The 10,039-nt window shown below is 45.3% G+C and overlaps 1 protein-coding gene across 1 annotated transcript; it reads right to left on the bottom strand.

Moving 5' to 3' along the window:
- Nucleotides 1-525: 525 nt before the first annotated feature.
- On the bottom strand, nt 526-6,678 carry CCN3 (cellular communication network factor 3). The gene is made up of 5 exons (XM_065054315.1): nt 6,598-6,678; nt 6,278-6,509; nt 5,729-5,980; nt 3,676-3,881; nt 526-1,670 (listed from the first exon to the last, which is right to left on the bottom strand). The coding sequence occupies exons 1-5, from the start codon at nt 6,661-6,663 to the stop codon at nt 1,374-1,376; spliced, it is 1,053 nt and encodes a 350-aa protein (XP_064910387.1). The 5' UTR covers nt 6,664-6,678; the 3' UTR covers nt 526-1,373.
- Nucleotides 6,679-10,039: the final 3,361 nt, after the last annotated feature.

Raw genomic sequence — 10,039 nt, 5'->3', positions numbered from 1 at the left:
CCTGATGACTTACAGTTACTAAAAAAAACTTCAGCTGTTGGTACCTACTCACAAATAACTTTATTTTGGGCTCCATTGGCTATAACAGCTATTTAGATGTCTACACATAGTCCCCAAATTTAAGTCTTAGCCCAGAGCTGAATTCCACCCTGTGTGTGTCTCTGGAACTGCAGAACTGGAGGTTGCCAGCTCCTCCAGAGAACAACACTAGGCCAAATATGCCCAGATTTGGCCTTCTGCTTTTTTTTTCTTTTTTATTCTCAAGAGAGGGCTGTTTCCTACCATGTGGTTATGAGACAGTTGTGGTGTAAGTGCTACTCTGGTACACTTATGTATGCCTCACATATTATTCATCCTTTGCTGTGCCAAGACGCTGCATAATTGTTAGGGCAGATATTACAATGAGGTACACTAAGAACATCACAAGATGGGGTCTTTTGACTTTAAAAGTCTGCAGACCCTTTTTCTTCCCATTGCTTTTAGCTGTTAAAAGTTGGTAGTTTAAGAAAACTCCAGGAAAAAATATTTTGAATCACATAAAGTTTATTTCTTTAGCAAAGTTATATTACAATATATACAGTTTCTATTTACATATAGACCTTCCTAAGAAATGAAGCACCATATGATACAGTTAATATTTTAGAGGAATTTACAGAAATTTTATTTTTGCATCCAAATAGTTATATCTACAGACACACATTGTTTAGAACCAAGTTCTACGATGCTGACTTCAATGGGTTTTGGATTAGACTGGTAGTGAAGACAATTTAATTGCTGTCAGCTATCAATTTGCTATGCTTCCGGTATGAGATGTTAGCTATGCCATTTCTGGGGCTACGTGCAAACTTAATCCTCAGAGAAAGTTAGAGGTACAGATTGAAGGTATAAGACACAAGAATGAAACACTTTCATCAGCAAGATTTTTACTGTCATCAGAAACAGAGTTTCATTAGAATGGAAAAAGGGCGCTTAAGTGTTTACACTCATTATGCAAAGTGAGTTAAGAACCTGGAAGCTTAAGTGATATGGTATCATGCATTACCCAAGGAATCCATTTACTTGGAAAGAGCTCATGGCATGATCCCCTTAACTCAAGGAGAAAGACAGCTGTTCGCTTTTGTAACCTTTACACCACTGTCAAGAAAAAGGAGGCTCTGTCCAAGGTACAAAATGTCCTTCAATTGAATAAAAGACATTTGGAGGGCGAAAACGTAAAATGAGGTATTTAATAAACTACAAGAGAAAAGAAAGCGCCTAGATTGTTTTGAACCACATCTTAGATATTTTACATACGTAATTGTTACATTCACCTGATTGTGGGTCAAGTTTTGTAGAATCTATTCATACCTTTTGTGCTACCGAATTGATGTTTTTCATATTTTTGTTTCACTAGATGTTAGATCTAATGGCTGGAAGAAAGCATTGTTACTCTGAGGACAGTTACTATGACAGACACAGGTGTTGATCAACATCACTGGCTTTTTTAGGACTTTGTCCTGAGGACAGCGGAACTCAACTTGAATCGTTTTGGTGTTGTGTGGGGTACAGCATCGTCCATCATTGCAAAGGCCACAGTAACGAGGTTTGTATGTCTGCACACTAGTGCAGTTCTTGTATTCAAAGCGAACAGCTTTCAGGGACTTCTTTGTTCGGACACATTTCTTCCCCTTCTAAGAGAAATATGAAGAAATATTAGATACATCACTGTGTAAGACAGAAAGCAGTTAAAAGCATTGACATGCAAGGATATAGATCTACTATGAAAACTCAAATTTGTTGTCTTTGCTTGTTCAACACCAATAAAACTCTGCCTCTACTTCAGTAATTACTTACAGGTAACTCCTGCAAGATCTGCCCTTTGACACCAGTGTGCTATTGGGCCAGTAATAAATGACAAATAAAGACCACTCTTGTCATCTGAGACAAGCCAAACCAGAATTCATTATGAAACTATACTCTACTGGAAAACATCTCAGGCTACACTGCTACACTAGTTCCATCAGAGAATCAGGAAGCCAAATAAGCAAGTTACAGGACTAGATTCAGAGAGAAAATAAAGGGTTAAAACAAACCTCAAAAGTTCTGTTCTAGTGATCCAAGGCAGAATCAGCTTCATCCAATAACGATTCTTAACAGACAGTTGTCTAACTTGTCCTTGGAAGTCTCAGTGACAGAGACTCCACATCTGCCCCAGAGAATCCTAAAGGTTCACTGTTCTTACTGCTTGGAAGATTTTCACTCCTGTCTTAATTTTATGCAATCCAAACTCAACATTTCTTGTTGTATCACCCATGGAGTCAGAACAGTCTGTAGTTTCTGAACACAGCTATAAGAATGCATCTCTACTCTTGCATTCAGATAAAGTTCTGTTCAGTTTTTCCCTAGCAGAATATGTTTTCTAGACCTTTGATCATTCTTTTAAGTCTCCCCAACTCTTCTCAAATGTTTCATATCCTTTCCAAAACATAGTATTTAAAACTGCACAGTGTTCAGCAAAGGCCTTAGCAATGTCTTCCAACACTGGGAACACTACATAAAGTGATGGTCCACTTACCCACCCATGTTATTCTCCCTGACAGTAACACTTGCATAATATGCACAGGCAGTCAAAAAGTCAGCTACCTTGAATACACATTTATTGCACGTGAAGTGTCAGTGTTGGATTTGCTTTTGGAAAAAGCATCATAAAGATTAAGATCAGGTTTAATTTACCTAAGCAGATTTTGCAGGATTTCACACATTTCTCTGCAGTTCCAAATGCTCAACAGACTAGAAATCTGACATACCCATCTGCATGATTGGGTGATCTCTGAAGTACATGTACAAAGAGTACAATTGCAGTTGTGGAAGAATTCAAGACTGCACGAGCTGTCAAAATAGGCTGCTCATGCAATATTTCTGATCTATTTGGGATGGCTCAAATTCTCACAGAATCATGTAATGGTTTGGGTTTGAAGGGACCTTTAAAGCTCATCTAGTCCAACCCCCTGCAATGAGCAGGGACATCTGCAACCAGGTCATGTTGCTCAGAGCCCCATCCAGCCTGGCCTTGAATGTCTCCAGGGATGGGGCATCTACCACCCCTTTGGGCAACCTGGGCCAGTGTTTCACCACACTCACCATTTCTTCTTTATATCTAGCCTGAATCTCCCCTCTTCTAGTTTAAAACCATTACCCCTTGTCCTGTCATGACAAGCACTGCTAAAAAGTCTCTCCCCATCTTTCTTATAGGCTTTTTCTAAGTACTAAAAGGCTGCAATAAGGTCTTCCCAGAGCCTTCTCCAACGCTGAACAACCCCAACTCTCTCAGCCTGTCCTCACAGCAGAGCCGTTCCAGCCCTCTGACCATTTCTGTGGCTCCTCTGGCCCCTCTCCAGCAGGTCCATGTCTGTCCTATGCTGAGGGCTCCAGAGCTGGACACAGGACTCCAGGTGGGGTCTCACCAGAGCGGAGCAGAGGGGCAGAATCACCTCCCTCCACCTGCTGGAGGTGCAGCACAAAGCTACTGAGCAAAGATGGCAAATGTCATGCTTACCAGAAACACCAGGCTCACTGCACATATGCTAAAATGTGTATTTAAATGCACTTGCATCTGGAGCACCCTAGGCAATAATATTGCAACCTTGGAATTACAGCTGAAGAGGCTCTGCTACCCTGCCACTCTTTGCAGCTTACCTTACCAGATGGCTCTTCGTTTTCACAAGGTCTTATCATGCAAAGCCGTGTCTGCTTCACCATCTCACACTGCTGATTTCTGTTGGTAACACGGGTGGAAAAGCCCATTCCACAGCTTTTGGAACAAGCACTCCATTCTGTTGTCTGCTCAATACAATTGGTGCTTGAATCTGTCACAACCCCGAGCGTGGCCTCTTGCCTGTAGGCTGGAGACAAAACCTCACAGAACCTTATTACAAGAAAAACTCATGTGAAAACCCAGTATCTAATTGAGCTCTACCACAACTGGGAAGAAACGCATGACACAACAAAAAAGGTCCAAAATCTATGCTTTTTGGCAGGATTTAGGAATTTTAAAAGCTGCCTTTTTAGGAGCCCTGGATGGCAGCTTCTCACATCTGAAAATAACAGAAAGGTGCATATCAGTGTAATCGGCAAAGCATTCAGATTCAGTCCACTCAAGTTCACAGCTGGAAGAATTACTGCCAATTTTTTAACCAGTTTAGAACCCTAACTCTTTACTCCTCATTCTTTCCAATTGAAATACATCAGCAATCTCCTCTAAAGCTACATCACAAAAATATTTATATTCGATATGATTTGAGAGAGGTTGGATTATTTATTTAAACTAATAAACAGCATGGAAGTAAAGTCCTTTACTCCGAAAGTCATAAAGTCACCCGGTCTTCTCAATTATTGAGAGATTATAGCCAATGTGATGGCAGAGAAGGACAAAGGAAGTAATTTCCAGGAGCTATCAATCACAGCTACTCAAAGGCACAGCCAGCTCTGATTATTGTCCTGCCCTCACAGCAGTGTTAATCTTTATTACGCAAATATTGCTAACTGTATAGTTTGGTTCCGCAGTTATCACAGAAGTAAACAGAATCAAGTAACACAACTGAGCCATCAGTCACAGCTCTTGCTGTTAAGCTGCTCTACAACAGCTTTTTTTGCCTTTTGCATGGTAAAGCTTTAAAAAAGGTGGCCTCGCAAGAAGGATGGCCTTTGCTAGAAAGAATGCACATAATCCATCTGTAGGTATTTCATGGATTAGCCTGTCACTGTCAGACACATCAAAGGAAAGATAGTAGAAAGGTGGTAAGCTTTTTGTTTATACCTTATGTGCCTTACAAGTGACACTTAATGGCGCTCTGAAAAGTTAATAAAGCCTTTCTTCCTGGATCCTTCCCTACTTGTTTTTCAAATGGATTAGCAGAGTTTCAGCATAACTACCTGCTTAAGACCAAAAAGATCAGTGACTGGAAGAGAATGCAGTGCCCTCAACTCCCAGTAAAAGTAGCTTATTCATGTTGAACTAAAAGTCTAATTTAAAAGGGATACAGACATAATTCAGTGGGGGGAATATTATGTAGCTTTTTTTCAGTCACAAAAGCACTTTATGAATCCTGCATTTTGGAATGGGATTTTTTCTTTTCAGATCCATTCACCGTGTTTATAACCACTGCTTCTCCAAGTACTTTGTAAAGCTTTTAATGCCAACAGTAATGATGAGAGCTCTAGCACTGACAGGTAGGAATTTGTTGGCTTTTTAGCTACCACGCTGACCACTTGTAATAGCTGGGGAACTCAAGGGGAAAAAAACGTCTCCTGTAGACTAAGCTGTTAGAATGGTATTTATGATATGAAACATAAGTGCAGAGCAACTAGGAAGACTGCAGCTTTGATCTGAGGGTAGGGGGATGTTTGGAGAATTATGAGCTTGCCCTTGGTTTATTCCACTCATAGAACTACTCTGTACCAGATAAACAGCAATTTCAGAATCAGGATTTAACTAAGTTTAGCTGCCTTTAAAAACTGCTATGCACACTCATCCTCTGAATATGTTTTCCTTTAGCTATCGAGCTCTGCCTTTATTCATAACCACCAGTTTACTTACTAGTGACTAGTGACAGAGAAAAATATGAGAAAAAAAAAAAAAAAACAAACAACCACACAAAGCAATGTGTCTTAGCTTGGGTAACCCCAGGGATATTTCCAGTATGATATCACCTCCTCCTCACAATGACTGTGATAGTTTTAGTTTCCTCACCAGCCATAGCAAAACCTCCCAAAATCACTTCATCTTTAGGGTCACAGATCCACTTCTCACAGCACTCTCCAGGGACTTCGATTTTTCTGGGGAAAGGGCAGTCGGGGCCGGGGAGCAGCAGGTCCAGGTTGCAGCGGGGCAGGCAGCCGATCTGTCCATCTCGGCAGGTGCACTGGTACTTGCAGCTGGGCTGGAACGTCTCTCCGTTGCGATAGATCATCCCGTCGAACACGCAGTTGTCTCCCTCCAGCACTAGCGAGGAAAGCGAACGCATTTCCTGAGGCAGAGGGCACCCGGCACCCCCGGCCCCCTCCAGACCAGGGCGGTCGCACTCGACACCGCTCCGGCAGCGGCAGGGAGCGCTCGGCCCGCCGCAGCCGTCGGGACGAGCCGCTTCGCCCGGGGAAGACCGGACAGCGACAGCCTCCAGCGGGCACCGCAGCGGGCTGAGCCGGGGAGGGTGTCCCCACCGCCTCGGGGAGGGCTGGGGCAGGCGGGGAACGCCGTGCCGGCCTCTGCCCACCGGCCCGCCCGTCCGCCGCCACCTACCCATGCAGATGCCGGCGGCCCCGCCGCCGTCCTCGGGGCCGCGGTCGCAGTAGAGCCCGCTGCTCTCGTCGCAGGGCAGCAGCGGGGAGCAGCTCTCGCCGCGCTGCCGGGCGCACACCAGGCAGCAGGAGCAGCCGTCCAGCACGGCGGGCACCCCCGGGGCGCAGCGTGGCGGCTTGGCCGGGCAGCGCCCGCTGCAGGGCCGGGAACACGCCGCCTCCCGCCCGCTCACCTGCGGGGAAAAGCGGCCCCGAGGGCCGGGTCACGGGGCCGGCCCGGCCGCCGGCTGCCCCCCCACCCGCCGGGTGCCCCGCACTTGCCTCGCAGAGCCGGAGGAGGAGCAGGAGCAGCAGGGCGGGCAGGCCCTGCCCGCCGCCCGTCGCCATGGTCCCGGCCGCCGCCGCCCCGCCGCGCCTCTCCACTCTGCCGGCAGAGCCATTGCAGCCGCTTATATAGAGGCTGTTGGGGACCCCCTCCGCCAGCACCCCCCCGCGGCGGGCAACGGGGGCCGGAGGCGGGAGCTGGAGCCAGGCCGGGAGCTCTGCTCCCGCTCCTCCCGCCACCTGTCCCGGCGTCACCGAGCCGCTGCCCCGGCCCCGCCGGCCCCGCTCTCTGCCCCGAGGCCGTGCATGGAGCAGGGACCGGAGCCCCGAGGGCAGAGCTGGTCGGGGGCGGGAGCTGCCGCCCTCAGCCCGGCCTCACACTCCCCATAGCCCCGTTTGCCTGCGGACGTCTCCCACACGAGCTGTGCTGCCTGCTGTGAACTGTAGGGAAGCACGATGCTACAGCACGGGCTCTGCAACGACCAGTAGGGCTGGGCAGTGCTTGGCTTTCGAGACCAGGTGCCCCAAGCATGAGCACCTCTCAGGACTACACCGCTTCTGCCCTGGCGTGAGGCCTCCTGAGGTCTGCAGCCGTTATGGAGGCTGCAAATGGACCCCATGAAGATAAGGGACTTGTGCTCCTCTGTGAACTCTTCAGTTTCAGGACCTGTTGGAGAGGGGCCAGAGGAAGCCACCAAGATGATCAGAGGGCTGGAACAAAGGCTGCAACAGAGGGCTGCTGTGAGGGCAGGCTGAGAGAGTTGGTGCTGTTCAGCCTGGAGAAGTCTCCAGAAAGACCTTATTGCGGCCTTTCAGTATTAAAGAGGAACCTATAAGAAGGATGGGGAGAAACATTGTAGAAGGGCATGTTATGACAGGAAAAGGAGTAATGATTTTAAACTAGAAGAGGGGAGATTCGGACTAGAGATAAAGAAGAAATTATTTACAATAAGGGTGGTAAAACAATGGCCCAGGTTGCCCAGAAAGGTAGTAGATGCCCCATCCCTGGAGACATTCAAGGCCACGCTGGACGGGGCTCTGAGCAACCTGATCTGGTTGAAGATGTCCCTGCTCATTGCAGGGGGTTGGACTAGATGAGCTTTGGAGGTCCCTTCCAACCCAAACTATTCTATGAAGCTGCAGATACTGTTTGTTACCAGAGGGGTGTGAGTATGTTGGCTGATGGGAAACAGAAGCTGTATGAGGTGCACTCCATGCTCTGTGCCACACCAGTTGAAGCGGTAAGAGACTCCCCAGTGCTCACATGGCATGTGCAACCATGGGAGATGTAAAGCTGACATGTCAGGCCTCAGGAATGCTTTGGAGAAATAACTCTAGTGCAATTATTTTAGTGTGTGCAGGACAGATTTAGGCCAAGTGTAAGGGAGACTAAATCTGTTAACAGGTTTTACTTGTCAGGAATTGCCTTCTGCCCAAGGCAGGCCTTCTTGGGTCTTACTAGGATACAGATATTCTCTGTCCCTAGTTGTCTGGGGCAGATAATATGCACTGGATTCTGTTGTGGCTTGTTAAAAAGAAAATATTTGAAATACAAACAATAGCTGTAGACAGGGTAGTGAAAACAAGATGCCTTTTAAGCTTAAGACATGACACAAGTGGTACTCATGAATTTACAAGGCTGCTGTAGCTCTAGGCCAAAGCAATACTCAGCACAAAAACAAATCACCAGATGTAAGTTTTGTTTTGAATAAAAGTCACCATTCCTTTTTTGATGCTGAATGGCAGCAGTGAGGTTTTTGGAGAAGCCTGTCATTCTGGCCAAAGCAAACTTCACCAGCACTGAAATATGTAACCTCTGGTCACATATTGGCCCTTTGTTTTCTTATTCAAAACCAGCAGGATTAGGCAAGAGGACCACTGGTTTGTCCAAGCCTTATTAGCAACTTGGGCACAGGTTTGAGTTTATGTCAGTCATCCATTGTCTTACAGGTCATTTCATTTCACTTTCCATCTCTTTTGTTTTTGTTTTTTTTTTTTTTTCCATGCTTCTATGCTCCTTGCCTCTGGTTTGGACAGCCAGTGCAAAGCCGCGTTTTGCAGTACCTTGCTTGTGAACAGACTGACCAGTGCTCTTGACCAAGTGTTAAGATTTGCTAAAGAGAAGCCAGGCTGATCCTGTAGTTTCCCCAGAAGCAGGACTGTGAGACGGAGGGGCATATGCAAGATCTGTTTTTGCCTGTCCCTCCGTATGTGAATCTGATGAGGTTTTCAGTGCCAATAATGATTCACTTCCACTGAAAGTTACCGTCCCTTTCAATGAGATTACTTCACTCCTAAATGTCTTCCAGTCTATAAAAAAGGTTTCACAACATAAAACTGCAGAGAGAATCAAAGAAATAAAAATAATATTTACCAGCACACTTAATTTGGAAAAAATTAAGCAGTTTACATGAATTGAATAAAATTATCAAGTCCCCATTTATTCATAAAATACTAGTTATGAAACTAAGGTGATGCTGCAGTTTATTACAATAGGACCAAATACCTTTTCCCTGACATTTCAGTCCCTCCAAAGTATGCATAATTTGGAATCCATTGGACCTACCAGTTCTAGGATTGTGCTTCGTCTTCCTAACAGTGAATCTGTATTTGTTCTACAATTTTTTTAAGGGTGACATACTTTTCTTATCATATGAAAGTACCCTTTGTTACTCCCCACAGAGTAAAATAATGATCAGGTGGAGGGGTTTCTTTCTGTCTCAGCTGGCAATGAATAGTGTTTATTCGTGATACAAAATTAGTAGGTAGAAAGAAATATTTTAGTTTCTCTGTGTTTGCTTTTTTTTAAAAGGACTGTATTTAAGTGACTTAATACTTGGGTTACCACCTTACCTCTACCTGTTGCAAAGAGTAATCCCTCTTCATATGTAAAGAAATTAACCTCTGCTCTTCACTCAACAAGAAGACACAGTCAGACAAATGTCAAGAGGTGTGACTTCAGGAACAGGGTCCAGCAGCAGAGTTCCGGGATTAAGAATATATTTAAGGGCTTTCCAGTAAGTGGAAAACAGGTAAGTAATCTGTAATTTCTGACCATTAGGGACATAACCTGTATAGATATATAAAAGGCTAAGTAGGAGTCATGAAGGAGAACAAATGCTGTGTTCTCTGAACTTAGCTTTAAAATTCAGCTTCCAGTTGCTGTGAATGCTTAAGGAAGCCAGGTTATGTGCCTCATGCTGCACTTAAGCATTGAAATATTGCCAAGACACAAAGTGCTTTTAATATATATTTTCTTTTCAGAAGCTTTGTCCTTATTGCAGAGATTGCACGCCCAAAGTCAGTAGCACCTGGTATGAGCTCCTACATGGGCCAGTATGAGCCTTTGCAGTCAAAGGTTTCTCTGGATTTCTAGAAGTCTGCTTTGGGCTAAATGTCTGGCATGGTTGTCTGGACATGATCTTTATTCAGATCTTTA

Source organism: Columba livia, chromosome 2 (assembly GCF_036013475.1).
Source record: "Columba livia isolate bColLiv1 breed racing homer chromosome 2, bColLiv1.pat.W.v2, whole genome shotgun sequence".
Lineage (NCBI taxonomy): Eukaryota > Metazoa > Chordata > Aves > Columbiformes > Columbidae > Columba > Columba livia.
The sequence above is the reverse complement of the archived record's forward strand: the minus strand, read 5'-3'. Positions and strand labels throughout refer to the sequence as shown.

Excerpts from the sequence above, each read along its gene's own strand:
- CCN3 (XM_065054315.1), bottom strand. The coding sequence starts at position 6,663 with ATGGCGACGGGCGGCGGGCAGGGCCTGCCCGCCCTGCTGCTCCTGCTC. Across the intron at positions 6,510-6,597 it reads TCCTCCTCCGGCTCTGCGAG|GTGAGCGGGCGGGAGGCGGC; the intron begins GCAAGTGCGGGG and ends TTTTCCCCGCAG. Across the intron at positions 3,882-5,728 it reads GGGAGGTTTTGCTATGGCTG|CCTACAGGCAAGAGGCCACG; the intron begins GTGAGGAAACTA and ends TTTTGTCTCCAG.